Source organism: Rattus norvegicus, chromosome 19 (assembly GCF_036323735.1).
Source record: "Rattus norvegicus strain BN/NHsdMcwi chromosome 19, GRCr8, whole genome shotgun sequence".
NCBI classification, from domain to species: domain Eukaryota; kingdom Metazoa; phylum Chordata; class Mammalia; order Rodentia; family Muridae; genus Rattus; species Rattus norvegicus.
In genome coordinates, this window is record NC_086037.1 from 10,171,811 (window position 1) to 10,199,235 (window position 27,425).

At 46.5% G+C, this 27,425-nt stretch overlaps 2 protein-coding genes across 8 annotated transcripts; one reads left to right on the plus strand and one right to left on the minus strand.

The window, feature by feature from the left end:
* Positions 1-1,132: 1,132 nt before the first annotated feature.
* On the minus strand, positions 1,133-14,150 carry Coq9 (coenzyme Q9). 2 transcript variants are annotated; one of them, XM_039097916.2, is made up of 9 exons: positions 14,037-14,150; positions 11,396-11,543; positions 10,065-10,200; positions 5,662-5,804; positions 5,331-5,415; positions 4,073-4,177; positions 2,747-2,902; positions 2,370-2,423; positions 1,133-1,924 (listed from the first exon to the last, which is right to left on the minus strand). In XM_039097916.2, exons 2-9 carry the CDS (start codon positions 11,518-11,520, stop codon positions 1,889-1,891), a joined length of 840 nt encoding a protein of 279 aa, XP_038953844.1. In that variant the 5' UTR covers positions 11,521-11,543; positions 14,037-14,150; the 3' UTR covers positions 1,133-1,888. The 2 variants fall into 2 exon arrangements, with proteins under 2 accessions (XP_038953844.1, NP_001030334.1); NM_001035257.1 differs by having other exon boundaries at positions 14,042-14,126.
* On the plus strand, positions 14,145-27,310 carry Ciapin1 (cytokine induced apoptosis inhibitor 1). 6 transcript variants are annotated; one of them, XM_006255107.5, is made up of 9 exons: positions 14,145-14,284; positions 18,432-18,614; positions 19,016-19,168; positions 20,764-20,840; positions 21,472-21,634; positions 23,095-23,168; positions 24,801-24,916; positions 26,196-26,274; positions 26,663-27,310. In XM_006255107.5, exons 2-9 carry the CDS (start codon positions 18,458-18,460, stop codon positions 26,771-26,773), a joined length of 930 nt encoding a protein of 309 aa, XP_006255169.1. In that variant the 5' UTR covers positions 14,145-14,284; positions 18,432-18,457; the 3' UTR covers positions 26,774-27,310. The 6 variants fall into 6 exon arrangements, with proteins under 6 accessions (XP_006255169.1, XP_006255170.1, NP_001007690.1 ...); XM_006255108.5 differs by having other exon boundaries at positions 14,153-14,284; positions 18,429-18,614; NM_001007689.1 differs by lacking the exon at positions 14,145-14,284 and adding an exon at positions 14,292-14,577.
* Positions 27,311-27,425: the final 115 nt, after the last annotated feature.

A 27,425-nucleotide genomic window follows, 5' to 3' on the forward strand; every position in this document is an offset into this window, starting at 1 on the left:
GAAGAGCCTCTGAGGAAGGGCAACCCAGCCTCTAAGCTGGAAAGTTCAGGGTGGGGGCAGAATATGACAAGTAGGGACTGAAAGATGCTGGGAGTACCTAGGGGCCAGCTCTGCATTGATATGTAAAGTACGCACCACAGTCCCTGGTCCCACTGTCAAAGCCAAAACACCAATGTGCAAGGATACAGGTTCAAATTCTCAGAAAACTCGATGTGCAAGGATACAGGTTCAAATTCTCAGAAAACTCGATGTGCAAGGATACAGGTTCAAATTCTCAGAAAACCCGTAAAACAGCCAGCATGGTAATGCCAAAGTCTGTAATCTTAGTGCTCCTTTGAGTTGGAAGGTGAAGAGAAGAATCCCCTGTATGCTCTTAGGACAGTTAGATAGTGCGCAAAGAAGCAAACAACAAAAGACCCACACCCGAGCTGATGTCAGAGAGAGTGCTGTAACGCATACACATGAAAATCAAAATACATGTGTGTGTGAGAGACGGTACAACACATCATGTGCGTGGAAAGACACCAGGCCTGACTGCAAATGCTCTCACCCACTGAGCCATCTCAAAGGTCCCCAACATATACTCCAACAATGCCCATACAGAGGGGGCCTGCTCACAGTACACACCATCCCTGGGAATTGTGAGTCCCACTTGTCTGCTGAGTGAGAGGGATGCTAAAAAGGATAGAGAAAAGATGAACTGTAATCATGGCAGTAACTTTATGGGACGTCGAGACAAAAAAATCAGAGGTTCGAAAAGAGCCCGACAGAAAGTCCAGTGGACAAGAACGGAAACTCAGCTTTCCCCGTCAGCTGATTTAAACAGGAGTACAGCAGAAGGCAGTGCAAACCATGGGCACAAAGGAAACAGCCAGTGTAAAGGCTGGAGGACTATGAAAGCTAAAGATTGCCCTCATGTAGTCAGAGAGTAGGAGCAGACAAGGAGCTCATGGCCTGGGACTGCCCTCACTTGCCTGGGCCCAGAGATGCAATGCTGTCATGGTGGCCCTGTAGGTTTAAGGAAGTGTCACAGTCAGAACTCAGACTTCTTCCATATACTACTGTCTACCGTCGGGGTCTTGGATACTCAACATTGTCTAGATGGACACCGTATAGACAAAACAATAAGAAATTGTTTCAAACATATTTATTATTTTTACAGACTCTAAATGTACTAATGATCCTGCAATGCACACTGGTGTCTGTGATGCCAGGTTCAGCATGACCATCCAAAAGGCACCTGTCTAGGGGAGGCAGCTTTCTGAGGGGATCCAGAGGAGCAGTGGCCAATGGCAAATACCTCTGTGAGCACACTGTCTGCCCTGTGCTGGGGAAGAGCCCCCACTATGTGTTGCCTTTGGACCTTGGTTGTGAGCCCCTAAGAATATTTCTCAGGGGATTTTGATCGACAGGATCACACTCTGTGGCTCAAGCAGGCTTGTAATTCTCTACATAGACAAGCCTGCCTCTGAACTCTCAATCCTGCTCTCCAGTCTTCTGCGTACTGAGAATACAGGTATACGTCACTATGCCCCACTCCTAGAGAACAGTTCTAAGGTCAAGACATGATCAAGATGCCCGTGACACCATGGCAGAGTCATGCCAAGTTTCTGTGGTTTGAAACCTTGGATGTGAGTCTCATTTTTCAAACACACAGCTGCAATGCAAAAGGCACCAGAAGGCCAGGCCTGGTGTTAGGAACTGAAGAAGAGGCCCAATTCCAGGTCAGAACTGTAGCAAATGCACTGTGATTTCCAGCCTTGTGGCCGCCATGCGACTCCAAGTTCTTCAGTGTGTTCTCATTAACATCTCACTCAATGGATGATGCATCTTGTCAAAGCCCTTCATATCTACTGATGCTCCTTCCTGCACGTGGGTTCGCCTCCTCTCACCGGCGCTGGTTTAGACCTGTCAGGTTCTTGAGCTAACACAGGAATAGAAGCAGAGAGTACTGAGGCTTGCCTTACCTCTAAGACCACAATGGGAAACCCTGGGGTATGCAGGGCAGCAGGTACAGCTAGGATATGGATTCAAGCCTACTGGGAGCTCAGAGGCAGAGGCGGTCTTCTTTGGGGGGTGGAGGGAGCTTGCCCTTTGGTCAAGGTGGCCTGGAACTTTTTACCCTCCTGCCTTAGCATGCGTGATGGAATAGAGGCATGCACTGCCCCGCCTCACCCAGCTCTAGCAATTGTTTCTTGATGACAACAGGGAAGAGCTGGGGCATTCGAGAAGATACTGAGGAGAAACCAAGGTCAGTTTTATTCAGCTTCAGCTTAAGGCTCCAAAGCTATATGGGTTGGTGACACATTACAAACAGCATGGGTCCAGAGTGGAATGGAGGCAGGCAGTGTGAACTGGGTAGTACTCACCGTGACTGCTGCACCCATCAGTCCTTGCACCAGTGCCTCTCCAGTGGACTTCACCTAAGAGGAGCCTGGGTCAGATTCTCTGAAGCCCCCAGAGTGAGCTCAAAGGTGAAACAGATAGGACAATTCAGGAAGCCTATGAGCCTCACAGTGGAGTCAAGGTGGCTTAATGTACTGGAAAAGAGCCTACGGGCAACACAACCACAGACAGACAGAGCAGGCTGTTAAGGAAGGACTAGCATGAGGAAGAAATGGCTAGCCTTCTCGGCAAGGACTTTGGGACAGTTAATGACAACAGGAAGCCAGAGAACGCCAGGTGAACACATGACAGACGGGTGTGCCTACTGAAAAGGGGTTCCAAAGGGTCAGTTCCCATCTACCTGCTTAGCCGTGTGGCCCATGTTCATTGCATCATTGATCCGGTTGTCCAGGAAACGCCAAGTATCTTCGAAGTCTGGGGAGGAGTCCTGCATCATCACCAGCTCTGTTGTGTTGTAGATGCCGGCCAGCACTGCGCGGCGGGTGTACCAGTTAAACTGCAGAGAGGCCCGCCCAGCAGGTGGAGAATCACTGCTCTGTGCGTTAAGGGAGTCCTGGGTTCTTTCCACTCAAGACCTCAGGCTCTTTCCTCATTTCTTCTCTCTCACTGACACAAATTAGCCCTCTGGACACCACTACTACCCTGAACTTGGCTGGGTATGGAAATTGCCTGTGAGATTAAAACTGTAAGCTCTCGGTCCCAACCTCTGAGGTTGAGAGCCAGAGGGTCTGGACTAAGCACCAGGAACCAGGGAGTTTAACCAGCACCAAGATGATTGATTGCTAAAATGCTCTACCCTCCGAGTCCTGGGGAGGTTCCACGAGCAGACAGCCATGACCAAACCTTAGCATGTATAGCACATGGGAGAGCTAAGGCAAGATCAGAGGCAGGCTATAACACCAGGTGAAGCTGGGAGTTCGAGTCCCTGGTGACTTCTGCCTGTCCTGGTAATTGCTCTTCAGAGGACCAGCTCAGCAGCTCCGTGTTTTATTCCTTTAATTTCTTTGCTTTCTAATTTTGCTCTCCCACCGTCTCTGTTGGTGGTAATTCCCACACAGACAAAGTTTATTAAAGCACTTTGTTCTAAGTATGGTGGGAGTATGTATCTGCTGTGTGCCTTCCCATCTTAGAGGCCACAAAGTACTATCCCATTTTAATTTCCTTTATGAAGGTATATTTTGTTTTTTTTTTTTTTCAACATCCCACTATGGTAGCATTAACAAGTCATATTCTTCCTTGTGCCTGCTTAAAAGGGGCTTATTGATCTCTCAACAAAACAGGTCAAGATGGGGAGGAGTTTCTTTTTAAAGCAATGGCTGTCTCCATGGTTTTTTTCTCTTACAGTCTCAGCAAAGGCAGACATGGAGGAATCTGCTGCAGAATCTATGTCTCAGGAGACTGAGAGGAGACAGTTAAAGCAGCACTATCATACGGTCCTAAAGTCTGAGCCACCTCTACAAGCCGGAAGGACAGTCACCAGTTCATGCTCAAATGCTGGTCCCTGAATGACAATGACCCAGATGCCTCTCTGGCTTATCAAGGACCCTTCCTCCTAAAATGGGAATAACACTGCTGCTCTTCCAGACTTCTGATCAAAGAAATTTTACAAACTTTAAAAGATCCCAAGCCTTTGCTAGCAGCCTATGGGCCTACTGAAAACACTCACATCAGTGGACTGGTCCCCAGCGTAATGCCACATGTCATCCACCATGCTGGTGAGCAAGCTCAGGCTAGGTGGGATGTTCTGAGGGAGCAGGAGGATGCTGAGGGCCTGGAGAACAAATGACAGAAGAGGTACCATATACACCAAGAGCGGCACACACAGGGTTCACATGGGGAGGTCATGGGGTCGCCCTAGTTCTTGCTCTTTGAAAGTCATCATGGCTGGAGGTAGCACTAAGAAACCTGGACTAGAGGTGATGGGGCTAGGGACATGGTTTTGTTCTAAGATAACTAATTAGGTTCTCCAGGTCAGCATCTGAAGTGGTGAATACTAGCAGCTGAAGGGGTCACTCCTGAGAGTCCTGGAACAAGGATGAGAAGGGCACCCCATCCTGTCACAGTAAATTCCTGTTGCCTTGCTTAACTCAACTGATTCCTATTCTCAGTAGGCAAAATCCCCACAGTTGATACTAGTGCCAGCACCGATCTGAGAGCCTCCTTTAGCAATACCTGTTTTTCCGGGCCTGACCAAACAAGCTCTTGATGCTTTACCTACTCCACAATCCTGAGGCTGGCAGAGAGGTCCTTCAGCAGCTGGAAGGTGTCCCCTGCAAAGTAGCCCAAAAGGCTGGACTGTGTTGACCCAGGCAGCTGCAACCCAGTACTGCCTTGCCCGGGCTTTATGAGCCACAGGTGATCAAAGTCTATCAGCTGCTGCCCAAAGTCAGAGTTAAGTCTTGTGGCTGGACAGAGGATGCTGGGTGCTTTCTTAACTCAGAAAAGGCCCAAGCTAAGACCTGCTTCAGAAAGGAGAAAGGGGAGCTTTAGAAGACAGAGGTGAAGTCCTTACAATGAACACTCTTCTAACAGGCATTACTCTAGCAATACAGCGATCAAGGAGGCCCCTCTTCCAGACCTGGAACACACCTGGGCCTTCACTGAGCAAAGATGGCTGATACCAAGGTCAGACTGCTGTGATCTTACTCAAGAAGACTGTTCCTCCCTGACCTAGTGGCACACTTGGGCTACTGGGTCCACCTGTGATATGAACTGGTATGCAGGGCCACTCAAAGGTCCGTGAATTTGTACTCCCTATGGCCACTTCCAAGCAGGAACCTAGTTCTGCTAAGTGCACTATGCTTTCCTGGCCCCGTGGGAACGCTTGTGAGCTGTCTCAATGGTGTGGGTGAGCCCTCCAAGTGCATAGTGCTGAGGATGGAACATTATTACTGCTGCTCTGGGGCTCAACACGGACTCTGTACCCGCGGCCAGTGCTCAATGTAGGGGATCAGCATTCTCAGTCTGGTTTCCACTGCATCCCTCAGGAACTGGTCTGTTTTCCTCTTCCTAGAAGAGGGAAAAGAAAACAGTGTGTTTCTAGTTCAAAAGCCAGGGCCATACTTCCTAGGTCACCCCAGGAGGAATGTGCTTCCAGATGTGGAGGAAAACTGTCAGCACGGGCTGCTGGATTTCAGACCGTCCAGGCTGTTAGCCCTACTCTGGGCACTTCTTTTATCAGCTTCCCGGGGACAGCTAGTGGGGCAAGTGGCCAATCCCTCGTCGCCCCACGAGCTATAATGCCATGAAACTTACTCTGCCTGGCCCAGTTGCACCAGCTTCTGCTCCTCTTCCAGCACATGGTTGAGGCGAGCATTGCACTGGGTCACAAAGTGCAGAATCAGTTCACTGCCATCGCTCCCAAACATGCTGGCTGCTGCGCTGGAGAGACCCAGGGACTACCGGAGAGAAAGCAGCAAAGTGGTGGGTACGCATACCAGCCTGCTTCCTGAGGAAACATCATCCCTCAACAGGGCTGGGTTTTCAATGGCAATCCCTGACTCAAAGCTCCTGTGATTTCAGTGACCACCACTGGTCCACCGAGCCCCTTAATTTGTGCAAAGTGTAACTGCAGGTGTGTATGCTGGAGTTCAGTGGCTGGCTCGAAGATGGGTGCATGACCACACATAAAACTTAGGATACCATAGGAATCTTGCTTAGTATGGAATGGTTCTAAATTCATTTCTGTTGTTGTGATGATACCCTATAAAAAGCAACACAAGGCCGTGTAATAGCATGTCTTTAATCCCAGCACTTGGGAGGCAGAGGCAGGCAGACCTCTGAATTTGAGGCTAGCCTGGTCTACAGATCTAGTCTAAGGACCTGGTCTAAGGACAGCTAGGGCTACATAGAGAGATACCATCTCTAAAAAATCCTAAAGCAACACAGAAAGAAAGAATTTATTTGGTTTTCGATTCCAGCTTTTTTGTTTTTCGAGACTGGGTTTTTCTGTGTAGCCCTGGCCATTCAATTTTTGTTTGTGGGGAATCAAACTTAGGGTCTGGGGCACATTAAAGCATTTTTACCCTTGAGTTATATCCCAAACTTCTGACAGTTGTTTAAAACATTTTTTTTCATGGATGCATTGAGGAGTTAAATAAGTCAGAGATGCCCTTCGCTTCCTTGCTCCCTCCATATTGTTTGTTGAGCATCCAATGCAGGCAGAACCTCGAAGCAGCAGGAACAGACGGCAGGAACAGCAGCGGCACGACCACTGCAGGCCGCCTGCACACTGCACACACTGCCCTCACCCAGCTGCTCACATCAGTGGCAGGTCCTGGCGATACTTTACAAAGCAAGAAACTGAGGCTTCCAGCTCTCACCCATGAACTGGGTTGGCAGGGTCTATAGGTGTCATGCACACAGCACAAAAGAAGATAAGTAGGTGAGGAAGGCCACTAACAGAGACTCCATTTCATCCAATTTTTCCAAACAATCCTATTAATTTCTCTCACATTTGTTCCATCAATTTCTTCCTTTCCCACACATTTCTGCTGCCCTCTACTCCTTCATAACCTCAGGTTCTCCGGGCTATGACATGCACACAACAAAACAAAAGTCATCCCATGGGAATTCCCCTAAAGTTTAGAAACTACACTCGATGAGTTTGTGGCTAGCCTAGTCTATATGGTGAGACCCAGGACAGCCAGGGCTACGTAGGAAGACCCTCTCAAAAACAACAAACAAACAAACAAACACACGAACCCAAAGCTGCCTTCTCCAGCTCCGTTCCTAACACGTCTGAGGCCAGACCTTCCACCTGTACTCTGGATCTTGCAACTCCTGTCTTAGGAGTCGTACGGTTTTGGTTTTGCCTGCCGCCTTCTATTACTCCACCCTCACTATGACTCCCTCCTCTTCCCTCGACCATGCTTGCCTTCCATTCTGCTTGCCCTGCTTAGCACAGCCTTCTCGGCCTGACGGTTACCTACGTCTTCCATGCCGTAGCTCCTCCCCCCGATTCTGACCAGACCCCATAGCTATTGCTACAATAACCAACAGAAGATATATTTTTATTCTCTCTCCAGTACCAAGGTGCTATAACCCAGACCCTCCCCTATACCCTTCTTCCCAGCCCTTTTCTTGCTAGGCTCTCAACATGTATGTAGCCCAGGCTGCCCTCAAATGTGTGGCAGTCATCTTGCCTCAGCCTCCTAGTGTTGGGAACAGGTGTGAGTCACCACGTAATACTGGGGTTCTCTTCCCACTTTATGCTCTTACCATACACCCATATACTTGCATCCTGACACATGCTAGAATACTCAAACAGCTATCTGGAGGTCTGCTATCTCCTCAAGTTCAAATTCAGATTCATATGTTTGCTTGACACCTCCACCTTGGAGGAGGGTCAGATATTAACATTAGAAATGCACAAGCAAAATGCTAGATCCAGAGAATGGAGCACGTGAAGAAAAATAGCTCCATGGCTAGTTTGTAGGAGCTGTTCTGGTCTTTAGTTCAGTTCAGTTCCCAACACCCACACTGGGTAGCTTATAACCTCCTCTAACTCTGGCTCCGGGGCTGGAGAGACTGCTCAGCAGTTAAAAGCACTGACTGCTCCTCCAGAGGTCATGAGTTCAAATCCCAACAACCACATGGTGGCTCACAACTGTCTGTTGTGAGAGATCTTCTGGTGTGTTTGAAGACAGCTACAGCACACTCATACACATAAAATAAATAAATCTTAAAAAAAAAAAAGAATACTTGCTGCTCTGACAAACAACTGGGTTGAGTTTTTAGCACCTCCATGGCAGCTCACAACCACCTTAGCCACCTGTTCCAAGAGACTCAACACTCCCAAGGTCCCCCTTAGGCACAGGTACAGACATGGTGCATATACATACATTTGGGCGAAACATACATAAAATAAAAACAAATCCTTAAGTTTAAAGAAAAATATTGCTGGACTGAGCTCAACCAGAGGAGGAACTCTGTCATGTGTTCACTGTCACCTCCTAGCACAGTACCTGCTCTATCATTGTTCAGTAAGTATTTAAAGAATAGACTAACAGTTTCTTAAGTTTTTTTTTCATGCCAAAAGAACAGGCATTGAAAGCTGTGGGCCTGGGGGCACATGCCTGTAGGTCCAGCATTTGGGAGGTTAAGTCAGCAGGACAAGTTTCAGGGCAGTCTTGTGTACATCTTGAGTTTCAGGCTGGTGCTGTCTATATAACGTCTCTAAATTAAAGAAAAACAAAAACCAAAAGGGGACATAAAGATGGCTCATCAGAGAAAGGCCCAAGGTTGCCAGAGCAGGTTATGGTTTGCCCTGGAGTTATTGGTATTTTGATGCTAATTCCACTGCCCCAAGGACAGCTGCCCAGTCAAGTACTCAGAACTCAGGTGACTTCTCCAGAACCACCTCCCCCTCGAATCTGTAAAGTACAGGTGAGGGGCAGGTACAGGATAGAAGGAGGCCTGTCATTGGAGGAGAAGGAAGGATGGGCGGGAGAGAAGTTTGAAGGAAGAGGAGGAGACTAGAACAGAAAGGAGAGTCAGGACAGAGGAGAGGGTAAGAAGCCATGGCAGGTGATGTTAAGATTCTGCTCTGTGTATTTACAGGTTGTTATTAATGTTCCTAAAGGATGGATGGTACCGGGCTTTGTATGTTTAAGTAGGCAATTATATCTTATCAATTGGATCTAAGATTATTGTGTTGTGTGTTCTTTTATGTGAGGGTTTAAGTGTAGGAAAGTGTGCGGCTGGGATGTGTTTCTGTCAAGATATCTAGCAGATATGTTGGGGCACCTTGGCGCAGACCTAGCGGGGTAAAAGACACCTATACTTTTTTTTTGTTTTTATATTTTTACAACAACAATGGCAAGCAGGACCATCATCTGAATTCGGTGCCTGAGACCCACACTGACAGAAGGTGATCCTCCCCCTGACTTTTATACATGTGCACATACCAGATATAAAAGAAATAGGATCGAAAATAAGGTTAAACTCAGAGTTTCATGTATGCTAGGAGAGCACTGCAGCACAGCCTCATGCCAAGTCCAGCATTTTTTTTTTTTTTAAATCAATGCATTAAAAACAGTGCTTCTTAAGCCAGGCATATGCCTTTAGTCCTAGAACTCTGGGGCAGGGGGCAGAGGCAGGAGGATCTTTCTGAGTTCCGGGTCAGCCTGGTCTAGATAGCAAGCTCCAGTGCAGCTAGGAAGACACAGAGAGACCCTGTCACAAACAACCAATCAACCAAACATTGCTGCTACAAAACACCAAGCGCCAATTCCATGGCACACTCTTTTAATAATTAAAAAATAGCTTGGTGTGGTAGCACACAAGCAGAGGCAGGAGGATCTCTGTTAAGTCTCAGGCCAGCGTGGTTTACATAGTAAGTTCTAGGATAGCCAGGGTTATGTAGAGACTCTGTCAATAGATAGATAGATAGATAGATAGATAGATAGATAGATAGATAGATAGATAGATAGATAAGCAGACAGGCAGGGAGGCAGGCAGGCAGACAGACAGACAGACAGACAGACTGACTGACTGTAGGCAGGCAAACAAGCAAGCCATCGCTATCCTATGGGGAAGAGAGAGAGAAAAAGAAAACCCAGACAATCCTGGGCTGTGCAGCTCAGGAAGCATGAGGCCCTTTGTAGTCTGACTCTGCATTCATTTGGGTCTGCTGTCCCACCCTCATCTCTACCTACCTGGGCTCCTTCAGCAATGGCCTCTGCAGTCCAGCCATGGTCAGGCACAAACTCTAGGGCTGCCGTCAAGATGCGGTGCTGTATCTGCTCCTCACTCTCATAGTCCTCTTCCTCCTCTCCACTCTGGTCTGTGTACCTGAGATACAGAACGCAGCACACATCACACCTCATTGTCTACAGCCTGGAATGCAGAATGAGCCAACCAGAAACAGAGGCTCTGGCTCTCCTTTGAGCCTGCTAAGAGGGGCTTCGCTTCTGCATTAGTATGGGTGATTTAATACCAACAGGGTTCAAATCCTATTATCCTTCCCCTCCCACCACAGTGCCCAGGGCTTTGAGTTCTTAAGATATGAAGGCAGTGGTCCTGCAGTAGCCTGGGAGAGCTGTGGACATCTGTAGGTCACCGCAGAGCCATAGGTCGGACTCCTGCAGCACATGGTTATATAGATGCTTTTCTTATTTCTGCACCAGGCTGAAGTCCAAGAAGAGCATGGAAAATGGTTATTCTATTCACAGGTATAAATCCTCAAAAATATTTATTGAATCGCAAAGTATTTTAGCTAGGTAGAGGCTGGCAATCCCAGCCCATGGGAGGTTGAGACAGGAGGAAGTTCAGAGTTAAAGGCCAGTCTTTGCTCCATGAGAACATCTCAAATAAATCAATAAGCAAACAATAGGGGTGGAGAATATCTCAGCAATTAAGAGCATTTACCACTCCTGAAGATCTGAGCTCTTCTAGTTCCCAGCACCCATACCAGGCGGCTCACAGCTCTGATAAGTTAAGCTCCAGGAGATCTGATGCCTTGATCATGGCCTTTTTGACACCAGCACCCATGTGCATATACCATAACACACACATACGTACACACGCATGCACACACACTCACACACACATACACATACACACACACACACACACATACACACACACACACACACACACACACACACACACACACACACACACACACACACACACAGAGAGAGAGAAGTAATGCATGCTTTTTATCCCAGCACTTGGGAGGCAGAGGCAGGCAGATTTCTAAGTTTGAGGCCAGCCTGATCTACAGAGTGAGTTCCAGGACCGCTTCAACTACCTAGAGAAACCCTGTCTCAGAAGCCAAAAAACATAAGCACTAAACAACACGACCCTATCAGCAAGGAAAGAGGGAAGGGGAGACGAGGGAAGAGGGAGGGAGGGAATAAGGAAGGGGTGGAAGGAAGGAAAAGAAGGGCACTGTCTGAAGGCAGGAGAGGACGGTGAAGAAAGAGGTACACTCTGAACCATGCAAGGTGGCCAGCAACAGGTAGACGTGGACACTGATGCTGACCTGGGGGGTGGACGAGAAAACTCTGGCCCCTGTGTCTCAGAATGCTGCTGAGAAGAGTGCGGAGGCTGCTGCCTCTGCTCTTCTGAAGACCTGAACCCCACGGCGGTGTGGAAGGCACGTGGCATCAGAGGTGATTGGCAGCGGGCCACTGAAATAGAAATGAGACTCTTGGTTACGGACGTTCACCATGGAAGACCCTTTGAGCCCCAGAGTGGTGGTATAATGAGGAGGAAATGCACAGCAGGGTTGCCTCTGCAGCCACTCATTCCAGTGTTGAGTCCCCCATAGACACCTTGAGTGAAACAGGAACCTTGAGACATGTAATGCAGTTAACACAAGACCTGGCTGTCTTCTTGGTCTGTTTCTACCACTGGTCAGCTGTATGTCTCTGTATAAGACATTTCCCTCCATATGCAGACTAAAACAATTATCTTAGTTATTACTGAGTGTGTATGATGTGCATGGATATTCATTCCATGACATGTTTGGAGCTCAGAGGACACCTTTGTCGAGTTGGTTCTCTCTCCCCTTACGTACTTTCTGAGGATGGAACTCAGGTACCTAAGTTTGTGTCAAGCACCTTTACCCACTGAACCATATTGCTGGCCCTTCATATGCTGCTCTTTAAACCCCACAATGGAGAGTATTAATCTCTACTTGATCAATGACATTGTTGTTATGGTACCCTCCTGAATGTGAACACAACAGTGCCCGCCTTCCAAGTGTTTGCAAGGCATTTCTTTTCTTCTTTTTCCATGTATGTGTGTATTGTGTGCATGTGTGTGCATGTGCATGTTTGCATGTATGTGGGTTGGAGAGTGTGCACAAGGAGGTAAAGGCTTGAGGTCCATTTTGGGAATCACCCGCAAATCATCTGTTCTTCCACTTTATTTGCCGAGGCAGGATCTCTCAACCAGACCCAGAGCATATGGTAGTCTTACTAGCCAGCCTGCACTAGGGATCCCTAGACTTCACCTTCGGAGACTCCTTCCTTTCTTCATTTTTGTTATTGGTCAAGGTCTCACTATGTAATCCTGGCTGGCCTCAAACTTTTGGAAATCTGCGTCTCTGCCTCCTGAGTGCTGGGATCAAAGGCATGTAAACTTATGTGGGTTCTGAAGACCAGAATTCTGGTCCTCACACTCAAGCACTTTAACCTCTGAGCCATCTCCCCAGTCTCCCTAATTAGTATATTTTTACAAGATCAGCCTAGGTAATTCTTTGAGGAGTCTATAAAAACTTAGAAATGTTTTGTTTTCTAGGACTCTCTGAAAAGCCATTTTCTTGGCTCTGTCTTACTTTCTTTTGAGTGCCTGTCTTTTTCCTCGACCCTTAAGCCTGCATTAAAATCTTTGCTAAACTTCAACTGCTTTAAACACACACACACACACACACAAATCGAAAGATCAGCCCGTATTATTTTGAGACATAGTCTTCCTGTATAACTCAGGCTGAGACAGGGCTAACAGGTCCAAAGGAGAAAAAAGGAATTAAAAAGTAAGGCATGATGACACACTCCTTTAAGCACTCAGGCAGGAGGCAGGGGTAGGCCGATCTCTGTTAAGTTCAAGGTCAGTCTGGTTTATATTATTAGCAAGCTTCAGGTCAGCCAGGAATATAGAGTGAGACCCTGTCTCAAAAACTTTAGAAAAGCGAGGAGTAATTTGGAGGTACCTGTTGTAATCTGCTTGCACAGTACTGAAAATGATGAATGTTTGGCTTTTGGGGGCCCAGCCACTATAAAGTTGCCATCAATACACTTGAACTTTTTGTGGACACAACTTCATTCATGGGTAAATAAATACCCTAAGACTGGATTTGTTGGCTGACATCGCATTATGTTTGCTAAGCATATTTTGTCTGCAGCTTTAGCTAAAAATGACAGAAAGGAAGTCACTGAAAATAACAATATGGAAAGAAACTCAGAACATCATGCATAAAAACATCAGCATTTTGGTATATGCACAGAAAATGGAGCGAATGACCACGAAATTTGAAGTGAGGAGTCCCCAAAGTGAGGAGTGAGTGGCTGCGAAATCTCTGCGGCTCACAGAGATTTTAGTTGTATACTTTTTTTGTTAATGTGTCAGTGCAGAAAAATTCTATTATGGACAGCGATTTTTGCCTTTCCATTTAACGACAGTGTACAAAGTTTTTTAAAGTAAACCTCTACTATAAACGTGGAAATAAAAACACGGGGCATATGGCAGCAATGACAAATGTCACCAGCTTAGTGACGTGGTGTGGCAATAACTGACTCTGGCGAAAATATCGGACTGGACACTCTCTGGCTGTTCCGTCGGTTTCTCCAGAGAGGCTGGCACGGCGCCTAAGGCGACGGAGTTGAGAACGCTTCGCCACGGACGAGCTTTGTGACCTTGGGCACACCGAGCCCTCTCTGAAGCTCCATTACCTCTGGGAACCGGGGTGACAGGGCTGCCCCCAGCTTTTGCCCCTCACACCTCAAGTCCGGAGACTGAAACCCATAAGTGCCTTTTTCCAGCACGCGACTCCAGCGGCTCCACGCCGATGCCCTTCACCTTGCTAGCCCCCACCACAGCCTCCGTCGTCCCACGCCAAGCCCAGATCCACCCTGTGCCTCCTTCCCCGCTTTCCCCCCACGACCCGGCTCGGCTGTCACCTCACCAGGCAGGCACCGCAGCTGCAGGAGCCTCCAGCCCAACCGGCGGAGGACACCAGACACTGCTGCCGTCGCCGCCATCTTGGAGATGGGCACGCACGCTGAGGGCGGCGACGCGCCGGGCAGCGTCACGCCGTGAGCAGAATTGCGTCGACTCTCTAGGACTCAGACGCTGTGCGGCATCTTCTCGCGAGAGATTGGAACGAGAAGCCGGTGTCTACCGAGCGTGTTTTCAGGCTCTGAGGAAGGTGAGGACGCTCGGGGTGTCTCGAGCACCTGACCGGGCTTAACGGCCCTCTTTGAAGCCTTCTCGTCTTCCGTCCTCTCGCTCCGGTCCCGGCGCCGTCCTTGGTACGCCTGGGAAAGTCAGTGTGAGGGGCCGCGGCGGCAGGGCCCCTGCACGCGGCGTGCCTGAAGCCGGGACTCGTCTGCCGCCTCTTTCCGCGTGAAACCCGGAGCTGGCATCGGGACCGCCGGTTTACTCATAGCCGTCGGTGGTGACCTTGAGTCTCTTCCAGGCACTTGGCGGAAAGCACCAAAGGTGGGGAGATCCTGGAGCCACAGGTTGTCCATCCGAGCCTGGCATTTATTTCCTAGGATGCTTGTTTAAAAAACGATGCACCCAGGCTTTTGTCCTGGAGAGTTGACCCTGTGCCAGGATGTGGTCCAGAGATCTAGCAGTAACAAGCCATTTGCAAGGTTGGCAGAAGTTCGCTTCTCAGTGTCTGGCATGCCTGAGTCCAAGGTGCGGGTCGCTGCTCCACCAGGGCAGGCTTGATGTGTGTTAGAAGTAAACGGTGCTGTGTTTATTGTCATGGTCGTGGAGGGAACATGTATGTGTGCGCTTGGAGCCTTCATCAAACTGTGGCCACTTTCTGAGTGACAAGGCCTCTAGTTGGCCTGAAGCTTAACAGTTAAGGCTGGATCCTATCTTCCGAGTGCCCGATTACAAATCTGGTCACAGGAGCTCTTTAAAAAAAAAAATCATGTATTCTATTTTGTATTATTTTATGTGTGTTGAGGGGAGGTGGCGTGTGTAAATGGAAGTCCGAGGGCGATTTTGAGGATTTCTGAGAGTTAAACAGGTTGTCAGGCTTGTGTAGCAAGCACCCCATACCCACTGAATCATCTTGATAGCTCACACACCAAGGTTTTCTATGTGGGTTCTGGGGCTCAAACTTTGTATGTTTGCAAAGCACAGGCTCGTCCTTCCCAGAGCCCTGATTATGGTTTTTGAGAGGAGTTTCGCTGAGGAGCCCAAACTGCCCTCAGAACTCATAATCCTTCTTCAGTTTCCCAAGAGAGCTAGGATTACGTGCAGGCGCCAACATTCTTGGCTATTAAGTTGGTGTTTGTTTGGCTTTGTGATATTGAAGTCTGAACCCAGGACAAGCCGCTGAACTGTGCCCTTATCCCTAGTCAGCTGTACCTGCTACCACTGAGTCATCTCCAGCCTCTCTGCCACCTTAAGTGGGACCACAAGCCTAAGATTGTGCTTGTTAGGTGCCTTAAAGATAAGTAAGCTCACCTCCAGAAGTTACTCTCGGAAGCATCTGCTCTTACTGCCTGCTGGTAACTTAGCAGACTGGCCTCAAACTCCCAGAGATCTCCCTACCTTTGTCTTGAGAATTCTAGTATAAAATCAAATGCCTGTTCACCTGCTAGTACATTTTTAAAAAGCAATGGGTGGATGGTATCAGTTGGAGACGTGTCTAATAAACAAGGTCAGTTATGTGACATTGACTTCTACTTCACCTCTTTAATTGTGAAACAGCCCTGAGTCACAGCTTCTAAGTATGCTGGCAGAGGCACTGGAGTTTGGGCTTTTTGTTTGTTTGTTTTTGATGTTTGTTTGATTTTTAGTTTTTTTGAAATGGAGTTTCTCTGTTAGCCCAGGCTGTCCAGGAATTTGCTCTGTAGACCAAGCTGGCCTTTTTTTTTTTTTTTTTTTTTTTTTTTTTTCCTTTTTTTTTTTTTTTTTCTTTTTTTCGGAGCTGGGGACCGAACCCAGGGCCTTGCACTTTCTAGGCAAGCGCTCTACCACTGAGCTAAATCCCCAACACCCCCCCCCCCCTTTTTTTTTTTTAATGAACTAAAGCAAGCAAACAAACAAAACAGATGACAATTGTTAGTTACACTTCTGGAGTTGAAAAGAACATTGTCTATTAAGGAAATGCTGACTGGAAGCTGTAGGTGTGTGTGTTTTGATGTAGGGAGAGGTTTAAGAGGTTTTAATCTACTCATGAGGTCCCTCTTGTTATGGGAAGCAGAATGTGTTATTCAGTCTAATAAGTTCCTGACACAATGCCGTTGGTTCAGGGATGTCAAGGGGAGGCTCTCCTGTGAGGGTCTAAGGATGAAGGGGGAGCTTTGCATATCTTCCTTACAAGCATCTTTAAAGAGGAAGAAGAAGGTGTTACCAAGACTGTTGGAAACCAAGTAGTGGGCCTGAGTCTTTTCAAAACAATGTCATTGACCTCTGTGCCCCGGAATCTGCTGAATGCTTTACATAACTTACTGTTCCAGGGCTTCTCAATCAGTCTTAAGAATAAGAGAAGAGACTCAGAAAAGTTGACTTTTTGTAGTCATGTACCTAAGGAAGCTAAGTAGATCTGCAGGTTGCTTATTTTTAATACCTTCCTACCCAGCCGTAAGTACTCTGATCTTCCCTGGCCAGTTCTTAAATGTGAGATTGCCCAAGTTACCCAACTTAAAGATTTACAAAGATTCTTTCTCAACACCATGTGACAATTAAAAGCTTAAAAGTGTTCATTCCTGATGCTGTATTTCTTGGGGATTTAAAATCCAAAACTAACCAACCAAAAAATCCTGCCTGTCTGATGACCACGTGGCATCCTTTTACTTCCGTTTTTTGCTGAGTCAGGGTAGCACACAGCTGATGTTCACATGAAGGAACTAAACAAAAGGTGTGGTTGGAAATGTAATAAGGAAGGAGTCACTTGGAGTGGAAGCTGGGTTTTGAATCTAGCCAGATAATGCAATCAGTTTTGCTGAAGAAATTAAAACCATTAGTTGGTTACTTCTTAAATGTTGAAGCTCTCTGTAATCAAGAGTGACTAGTCAAAGGCCACGCTTTTATTAGACACAAAGGAATCAGACTACTTGAGCATTTTTTTCAAGCCAAACATGTTGTTGTATACCTGTATCCTAGTACTTGGGAATTAGAGGAAGCATGATCAGAAAGAACTTCAAAACCAGCCTGAGCTATATAAGGCTCTGACACCCCCCAATAACTTAAAAATGGATGGAATTTTTAAATTATGTTGTATTTATTTGTGTGTGTGCTTCCACCTGTGCTGTACCTGCATGTGTGGCTGTCATAAGACAATGGGTAGAAGTTACTTCTCACTTCTCTTGCTCTGTGTTGAGTTCATGAAGACTGAATTCAGATCATCAAGGGTGGCAACAAGTGTCTTCACCTGCTGATCCATTCTGTCGGCCCCCAAAGTGAATGTTTGTACAGAAGGAAAGTGTAGTGCATGTTACTTAAATCCCGCCTGGGAGTGTGGTGGTGCCCCTGTTGCAGAGTGGCTGTCTCTGCAGAATCAGAAGTGTTGAGTGGGAACCTCCTGCCGCTGCCTCTTTGTTTCACTTATTGGAAGCTAGAAACTTAGTAGCATTAATGTTTAAGGAGGGAGGAGCTAAAGAGAGGTATCCCTTGACCTCCTTCACAGTAAGCATCATGTACACAGACCTGCATATCAAGTGGAAGAGAAAGTTGACCCAGCGCAGGAGTTTTCATAATTAAAACATAGGCTTGTATTCTAATCCCACTTTTTGTTTTACATCACATAATACTGGTGTGTACAGTGTTGGCTGACAGTTCTTTACTTATACATTGAGAGTGACCTACTATCAGACTGTTCTGAGGGTCATTTGAGGTGATGTATATATAAGGTGCTTTAAAGAGGCTGGCTAAGGTTAAATGTTGAAGGCAGCATTGGTTACCACAGATGCAGTGGAGTTGAATTTTTATAAGTAATGAAGTGTTTGGTTTGCAAATTTAAAAAAGCCTGGCTGTGGTTAAGTTATCTGCCAGCTTTCTTGCTGAGTCCTTCTGCCTGATGAATGCCCTACTTGTTGTATAGCTAGCTCAAACTGAATTATCTTAAAGATGAAATAATCCTTCTGTCTCCACCCTTCTTACTTGATGCTAATCCCTTGTCTTGACTCTGCCTTATCCCTGTTATGTCAGGGACTATTGGGATTTTCAAGCCTGAGGCCCTAGGCTCATTCAGTCAGGGTCTTAGGGTCACAAGCTTTGCAAAAAGTCATCCTTAGCAGAGGTTGTTGGAGGAAGCTGAGACTAATCATACCTGATGAGCCCATGACTTACACTGTACTTTTGTCCTGTCTTGTTTCTTTTGCCAGTAGCATTTAGGTCCAGCAGCTCTGCAGGAATGGCCGAGTTTGGGATCTCCCCTGGCCAGCTTGTGGCAGTGTTCTGTGACAAGTCATCTTCTGAAGAGGCCCTTAAAAAACTGGTGGGTAGAGTTCAAGGATTAACTGGCAGCGAGGGCCAAGTATTCGTGGAAAACATCACCCAGCTGTTGCAGTGTGAGTACCTACCTCTTCTTTCCTTGAAGGGCCAGAAGAGTTTGGATGGGAGTGCCACTTGTCTGTAGTTTCTGATACTTGGGTTTTGTTTGGGTTGCCCTATTGCTTTTCAGATGAAATGTAGTGGACTTGGGCATGCACTTGGGAATCTCTGCGTGCTCTTGTGTTGTGGAGTCTATTCCCATCTAAACTTCTTTTTCACTTCTCCTGGTCCTACTGTGGTCAAGAGTCAGTAACAAACAGAGCAGAACAGTCTTACTACTATTTGCTAGTATCAGTGGCTTAATGTTTGCTATGTAGGTCATTCTCCGGGGTGACGCCTGTGTCCTGTGGGAGCTTGGTAGGTCGGAGGGTTAGGAGAGCGCTTCCTGGCTTAGGCCAGTGTTGATTATTCTTTTCAGCTGCCCATAAGGAATCCAGCTTCGATGTCATTCTGTCCGGTATAGTCCCAGGAAGCACCTCTCTGCACAGTCCTGAGGCTCTGGCTGACATGGCCCGGATCCTCCGGCCAGGGGGGTGTCTTTTTCTGAAAGAACCAGTGGAGACAACTGGAGGTAAGACATGCATACTGTCTCCCTGAGCCAGAGGTTACTCCCTCTTGGATAGATGTTAGAATCTGAGGCAACAGAGCTGAAAAGCTGTGATCTTTGGTTGACCCACCAGGTCATAAATAGAAGAAAATTATCACCTAAAATGGCTGAATCTGTCACCAGATGAAAGGTTCATCTTTGTCATGTTTCTGACACAGAGGACATTCTAGCAGTAAGGAGGAGCACTCATAGCAATTTCCTGTGTATCTATGGTTACTGGAGAATACAGTGTTTTAAAGTAATGGCTGGAATCCTGAGAGTAAAGAGCAATTTGTGAGAAGCTAAAACTAGTCCAAGAACTTTGGCTCAGTAGTGTAGCTGTCAGAATTGTTAATCCTGGGTTTCTAGCTTTTTTTTCCTTCATTAAATTCAATCAAGATGTAGAAATATATTCCATCAGATACACTAAAATAGTAGAAATGGAAGTATTTCAGAGTAAATAAAAATGTATTGTGTATCTATGTATTGTGATGTCTGTGGCAGACACTAGCTTTCTTGCTGGAAACTTACTTTTATGATTTTTTTAAAAAGATTTACTTTATTATATATAAATTTACTGTAGCAATCTTCAGACACACTGGAAGAGGGTGTCAGATCCCAGTACAGAGGGTTGTGAGCCACCATGTGTTTGCTGGGATTTGAACTCGGGACTCTGAAAGAGCAGTCAGTGCTCTTAATCAATGATCCATTTCTCTACTATGGTTTTTAAGAAAGAAGAAACGTGCCATGCACACATGCATGCCTGTCTGTCTGCCTGTCTGTCTGAACATGAGTGCAGAAGGCCAGAGGTATCTCTCCTGCCCTGTGGAGCTAGAGTTAGGTTTTTGGGAGCCCCCTGATGTGGGTGCTGGTAGCCAGCCAAATTCCCATGGCAGTATATGCTTATAACCACTGAGCCATCTTTACAGCCTGTTCTTGCTGGAAATTTTTTTTTTTTTCTTTTTTTTCGGAGCTGGGGACTGAACCCAGGGCCTTGCGCTTGCTAGGCAAGCGCTCTACCACTGAGCTAAATCCCCAACCCTCTTCTTGCTGGAAATTTAAACCTTGAGTCATAAATGGTGTCTCTGACTTTACAGAGACAGTACTTAGGTTTCTGTGTACTTCACAGTTTATAACTTTATTCATTATCTAACATTTGGGAAGGGTTTCCAAGAAGCAGACTGATGGAGTTATGACCTGTAGAAGCCTAGATAAGAATACCTGGGGTACTGGAGAGATGGCTCAGCAGTTAAGAACATGGACTGATCTTCCAGAGGTCTTGAGTTCAATTCCAAGCAACCACATGGTGGCTCACAACCCTCTGTAATGGGATCTGATGCCCTCTTCTGGTGTGTCTGAATACAGCGACAGTGTATTCATAAAATAAATAAATTAAAAAAGAATACTTTGAACAACCAAAAGACTTTTTTGAGGTATAATGTTATCACTAAACTATATACACATTAAACAAAGTAAGTTTTTCCTGTTTGAGAGCCTGCTGACTCAAATAGGGTAGATAGAGCCTTATAGTTTTTCCAACTTTAACATATGTAGGCATTAATGGAGGTTTTCCTTGACAGTTAACAATGACAAAATAAAGACAGCCTCTAAGCTGTGTTCAGCCCTGACTCTTTCTGGCCTTGTGGAAATAAAAGAGGTGAGTGTGGATATCCATCCTTATCAGTGCTTGTCAGTAACCTGGGGGAGTGAGGTGATAGGTGCTGTGCAGAACTGGGAGGTGATGTGAAACTTGCTGCCTGAGAGAGAGATACAGGATGCTTTGAAAAAGAAACCCTTGGGAACAGGGCCCTTCTGAAGACTTGGTGGCTCGCACTGGTCTTCCTCGAGCTGTTTAACAGTGGTGGCTGTGCTGTGGGGAGGACGGCGACTCACTGTTTCTGTCTGTCTCGGTGTGTACAACTCAGGCATGATGGAGTGTCGTCCTGTAGACCTTTTGGTGGAGGCAAGACTATGGGTGCGGGTTGTGCGCTTAGGACAGTTGAGTAGAGAGAGATGTTCAAGCTAAGCAGAGGCATTTGTAGTTCTGTATGCTTTAGAAGTTAAATTTTAAAATATTAGCATTTCCTTGATTTGGAAGAAGTGTTAGTCAATGGCAGCTGTATTGCTGTATTCCTGCTTTTTAAAAAAAAATGTGATTTAGGCCTTTAAATTCTCTTTTTGAGACAGAGCCTCACTGTTGGATGTTGCCCAGGCTAGCCACATGGCTGGCTTGGTGAAACAGTGAATGGAGGAGCATGCACTGATTGGGGGAATGTCTTCAATTACAGTTGCAGCGGGAGGCCTTAAGCCCTGAGGAGGCGCAGTCCATGCAGGAGCACCTGGGCTACCACAGTGACAGCCTGCTCTCAGTCCACGTCACAGGCAAGAAGCCAAACTTTGAAGTGGGTTCTTCTAGCCAGCTAAAGCTTCTCCACAAGAAGTCGTCTTCAGGTAAGACTAGTGGGGGACATTCTTCTGTGTGTGGTGAGGGACTGTGTGGATGGGTGGATCTAAATATTCTTAGATTGGTCCTTCAATGTCATTTGCAAACTGCAGGTTGTTTCCTATGCTTTTATCTTGGACATACTAGTATACAAACCTGAAATAATTCAATGATATTTCCTAGTGTGGCCTGTCTAAGACCACCTCAGCTTGGAGACCTGAGTCATTTGTTCAGTTGACGAAGTCTCTTCAGGCCCTGGGCGGATGGGTTTGTCCTCAGGAGGCCTCACAATGGTGATAACACTTTCATACATAATTCTCATACAGAAAAAAGGTTTTTGTCATGACCTTTTCATATACATCATTGTACACTGCTCCTCGTTGCCCCCTTGCTGCATCCCCTGTAGATATCATTTTAACGTTCTGTCAGAGGTGTAATCACAGGATGCATCCTGTTTAAATGCTTAAACACAAAACCTGTGTTTCTTCTTTTGGCTAAAATGTGTGCCGTGTGTGTGCAGACCCTGCTCATTGCTCATCGCACATCTCAGTTGTCATGCCTCAGTCGTGTTTGGCTGTGAGGAATGCAGAGACTTAACAGAAGTTTGCCAGCAAATCCACGCTGCACTCTTGCTGTCTAGCTTTAATCTTTATGAAGTACTTTACCTCAGTTTACAGCCCTTACTTCTCTGTCCTCTGAGTGGCAGGAATCATAGGCTTGTGTTCTCAAGCCTGGCCTTAGGAAATACTTGGACCTTTGATTTCATAGTTCCTGGAGGGTTGGGATAGCTTAGATCAGTAATGGATCTTGTGGATGTTCTTAGTATCCAGCTGTGGCAGTGACAGTCTCTGGTGGTGTGCTTACCCAAGAGGCCTTACCTAGGATTTGCCCCTCTATGAGCCCTGAGGCTCATAGATCTTTCTAGTGTCTTGACCTAGATGGAAAATGTTCTATCACTGACTGTGTAACCTGGGCACCAGCCTCACCGGGGTCTGTTTTCTTCTATAACAGGCTTAAGTGAGGCTCAATCTTAGCCACTTAGGAAGTTGTTGATGCTTTTTTCATTTGATTCTCCAAATACTTACAGTAGGCAGAGGGAGTGCTACAACCCATGTTGTAGGATGTAAACTCTGGTAGCAAGGAACAGGCAGCATGGAATGGATGCCCCACATAACAACCACAGCTATAAAACTAGGTGGGGTACCTCAGAAGATTCTCAGCACACACGGTTAGTGGGATGATGGGAATGCTGGCGGAGTGCCTCGCTTAAAGCAAACAGGTAATGAACACAGACATCCTTTACTGCGTGAAGGCTGTACCTTTGGGCTGTAGTGGAGCTGAGCACAGAGCCTACCCTCCTGTCTCCTCAGTCTATTCAGTCACTCTCTGACGGTTTCCACAGGTGCTGGGTCTTGTAGCTTGCTTCTGACAGTTTAAAGAGCTCTTTTTCTTTTATTGTTTGACTCAGTGAAGCCTGTTGTGGATCCTGCTACTGCCAAGCTCTGGACCCTCTCAGCCAATGACATGGAGGATGACAGCATGGTGAGTTGGCCCTGTGGTCACTTGACTGTTCCTCCCACCCACACACCCCCATGCCTTGCAGTGAAAAGGGACCTTACATTTTTTGTTTGTTTGTTTGTTTGTTTTCATTTGATGTATAAGTGTGTCCATCTGCCTACTGTGTATATGGGCACTATATGCATGCCTGGTCTCAGAGACCAGAAGAGAGTGTCAGATCCCCTGGACCTGGAGTTGAGTTGCAGGCAGTTATCAGCTGCTGTCTGGGTCCTCAAATCCAAACCCACATCCTCTGCAAGAGCAGGAAGTACTTTTAACCACGGAGCCATGTTTCTAGCCCTGAAAGTGACCTTTTAGGTTTTTGGGTACTAATGTGTTTAAGGCCTGGCATTGTAGTTGTGCCTGACATTGATGTCTTTGATTAGAACAGTCCTTCCTAGTAGTATTTTAGGTTTAGTATCTCTTTCCCCCCAACAGATTTTCTTGTTTTCCCTTTAGGTGAAGTAGTAAAGATTCTTGTAGACATATAAACCAGGAAGGAAGCTGGCTGAGATATTTTATTGTCCTCTGTCTAGGCAAATCATTGACTACTCACTGTCTCAAACCCAGTGTTTGCACCTTTGATCTGCCCTGTCTTTAAAAAATTAAGCTGGGGGGTTGGGGATTTGACTCAGTGGTAGAGCAAGCGCAAGGCCCTGGGTTCGGTCCCCAGCTCCGAAAAAAAGAAAAGAAAAAAAAAAGAAATTAAGCTGGGCAGAAATTAAGGAACACACTTAATCCTAACATTTGGAAGGCAGAGGCAGACAGATCTGAGTTCGAGGTCAGCGTGATCTACAAATGGAGTTCTAAGATAGCCAGGGCTACACAGAGAATTCCTCTTTTGAAAAAAAAAAAAAAAACAAAGAAAAACAAACAAAAAAAACAAAAAAGGGCTGGAGAGATGGCTCAGCAGTTAAGAGCACCCGACTGCTCTTTCAGAGGTCATGAGTTCAATTCCCAGCAACCACATGGTGGCTCACAACCATCTGTAAAGAGATCCGATGCCCTCTTCTGGTGTATCTGAAGACAGCTACAGTGTACTTATATATAATAAATAAATAAATAAATCTTTAAAAAAAAAAAAAAAACAAAAAAAAAAACAAAAAAAAGAAAACGGTTTCTGCACCTTTACTGTTGAGGCAAGAGTGATGAGCAGATATATCATGGTTTATGCTCTCAAGCTTATAGACATAACTATCTTCACATTTATAAAAAAATTATACAAATATATTTATAACTGCCTTTTCCTCTTGAATTTTATGGAAAAGTGTTTTATTTCCTTTGACTATATTTTATTCCCATGACTAGTCATATATTGAAATAAATACAATACTTCTCTTTGTTTTACCTGCTTCCACCCTTCCCATGAACACACACACACACACACACACACACACACACACACACACACACACACACACACTACATAGTACAGATAATCTATTTCTGGCCTCATGCATCTCCCATGGATCGTTAGCCCCTTCCGCCTATGGCCTAGTTCACAGTGGCTGTTGCTTTACTTTGCGCTGTGTGAGCTTGCTCTCATAGCTGGGATTACCTCAGCTTTTCATCAGAGGAACCATGGCTGTGTTGCTAAGTGTTTGGATCACTTTCCAGGATCTCATTGACTCAGATGAGCTGCTAGATCCAGAAGATTTGAAGAAGCCTGATCCAGCCTCTCTGAAGGCGCCTTCATGTGGGGAAGGGAAAAAGAGGAAGGCCTGTAAGAACTGGTAAGTGCTGGGGAGCAGGTCTGGTCTGCTGGGTATCTCTCCAGGTGTCAAGTCATCTCCCTGTGCCTCATTCTCTTGAAAATGGTTTTCCTCTGAGATGTGAGGTCTAGAGAGGAATAAACTAAACAGGTAAACCTTAAAGAATAGCAAAGACAACCCCCCCCCCATACACACACACCATGGTGTAGATTAAAAAAAATGGAAGCATTCTGTCTGGGCATCCCAGCACTTAAGAGGCAGAAGCAAGCAGCTCTCTCTGAGCTCAAGGTTAGCATGGTCTACGTAGAGTTCCAGGCCAGCATGCAGGAGGCTGAGACAGGGTTGCTATATAGCAAGACTGTTCAGAAACTTTGTAAAATAAATAAAAACAAGCTGAGCATGGAACTGAGCATCTCGGTGAATTTATTTGTTCACTTGCATCGAAAGGAACCTAGGTAGATGTTGGGGGCGGGCTCTTCTACAGGGATGGGGTTATTCAGTGTACGGTTTCCTATGTGTGCTACCAGTCCTTTGGCACCTTAAGGTTCAGGATGAAGCGGGAGTGACAGTTTATCTGTTAAGCTGATTCTCTTGCTGTTTCCCTAGTTGTCAATAGTGAACCGCTGTTGTTTCTGTAGTGCTGGTGGGGGCTTGAAAATGAAATTGTAGGTACCCGTGTCATTCTTTCCAACATGGAAACTTTGCATTGATGTTTCTACTAGTGTCGGACAGGCTGGGCTTGTTTAGTCATCCACTGCTTGTTACTATGGTTTTTTTTGGTGGGGGGTTGTTTTGTTTGTTTGTTTTGAGATAGTCTCACAGTACAGTTCAGGCTGACTGAGCTCGGAGTTGTTCTTTGTTGACCTCTCAGTGCTGGGGTTTCAGCCCTGCGTCACCATGTTCTCCCTCCTTCATCAGGCTGTAGTTATTCCAATTTCCAAAATCTACAAATGAGAGGATTTCAAGTAAAAATCCAGGTTTTCTTTTGTTGGTTTGTTTATTTTGGTATGTTTGTGATGCTGGGGATACAGCCCAGGGTCCTGCACGCGCTAGGCAAATGCTCTACTTCTGAGCCACATCTCAGCTCCTTCTGTTCATGAATGTGGAAAATGAAGCAGCACAGGGTCTGCTTCCCACAGAAGTCAGCAGTATCCTTCTCCACTCTGCTGTCTTCCCCAGCAGCCTCACCCCTAGCCTGCTGCTTCTGTAGCATTTATCTTGGCATTTGGTAAAAAGAGAAAAATCTTAAGTGTGCGTTGTTAGCACTGTTAGAGATTTGACGTTTCTGTTGGTTCCCCAGCACCTGTGGCCTGGCAGAGGAACTGGAGAAAGAGCAGTCCAAGGCGCAGAGCTCTCAGCCCAAGTCAGCCTGTGGAAATGTACGTACTACACCTCCCCGCACCCACCAACCCCTGCTGCTCAGGACCACCCTGACTGCACAGAGTAGCTGATCTGAGGGAATTTGTCATCGAGTGTTCTCATAGTGGGCCAGTGAAAGGCCATGTATGCAGCTGGGCTACAGAGGTTGCTCAGGCTCAGAGAGAGTCGGCATTCTCACGCCCCTGCTGAGGGTGGTTATCAGTTTTCATTCCTTGTGGGGTGTGGTTTATTCAGCCATTTGGCCGATCTTGCTTTGATCCTATAGCAGAGGCTGCCTGAGCTACCAGCCCTTACTGACTGACTTTTCATAAAACCAGAGACCTGTGGGTATACAAAGGTACCCTTTCCTTTGGCCCTTAGCCTCTCTTTGTGACTGTTTTTCCACAGTGCTACCTGGGAGATGCTTTCCGATGTGCCAACTGCCCCTACCTTGGGATGCCAGCCTTCAAGCCTGGAGAGCAGGTCCTCCTGAGCAGTAGCAACCTCCAGGATGCCTAGGAGGAAGCCCAAGCCCACACACCTCCTCCTCCAGCCGACTCCTGCCCCTCAGTGCCTGCCAGGCCTCCTCCCATCCCTGGATTCAATCACTCTGAAAACATTCGCAGGGAGAGGCTTGTAGCAGAGTGAAGCTGCTTGGGGCAGTGGGGTGTGGTGCTGCTATGTCTTGAAAGACCAAGGTATGAGGGACCTGCCTTCTTAGTGTTAGGAGGAGGAGATGTACCGTAGGAACTCTGCTCCTGGTGTTACAGTGCTGACCCTCTCCACCCTTGAGTCTAGACATCCTTGAATATTTATGCTGAATAAGCTCCAGGTCCACTCATTGATGCTGCCACTTGCTGAACTTCCTCAGTCCGTATTACTTGGAGCCATGGGTCAGCTGTAAAAGGGCCTCGGGCACCAAAGAAGTCACTCCCTTAGTTGTCGTGATCCATCTTGTGTCCTGCCTTTCTCACCTCACCCCATTTTACTGTAGTGTTGTATCTGTGTCCTGTTGTGATTTCTGTTAAATAGGTATTAAATTTTTGTGTTTCTGTCTCCCTTTTACTTTGTGTCTCTGTGTCTGTGGGAGGCAGGGGTATGTGTCAGTCATCCACATTCAACTTGGACTATGAAAATTGTTTTTGAAGAAGTCTGTGTCACACAGGAGTGG

Coding starts and splice junctions, on each gene's coding strand:
- Coq9 (NM_001035257.1), bottom strand. CDS start 14,117: ATGGCGGCGACGGCAGCAGTGTCTGGTGTCCTCCGCCGGTTGGGCTGG. Junction 5,416..5,661: donor GTGCAACTGGGCCAGGCAGA/GTAAGTTTCATG, acceptor TCCCTCTTCTAG/GAAGAGGAAAACAGACCAGT. Junction 2,424..2,746: donor TGGGCCACACGGCTAAGCAG/GTAGATGGGAAC, acceptor GGCTCCTCTTAG/GTGAAGTCCACTGGAGAGGC.
- Ciapin1 (XM_006255107.5), top strand. CDS start 18,458: ATGGCCGAGTTTGGGATCTCCCCTGGCCAGCTTGTGGCAGTGTTCTGT. Junction 18,615..19,015: donor CATCACCCAGCTGTTGCAGT/GTGAGTACCTAC, acceptor TATTCTTTTCAG/CTGCCCATAAGGAATCCAGC. Junction 21,635..23,094: donor CCACAAGAAGTCGTCTTCAG/GTAAGACTAGTG, acceptor TGTTTGACTCAG/TGAAGCCTGTTGTGGATCCT.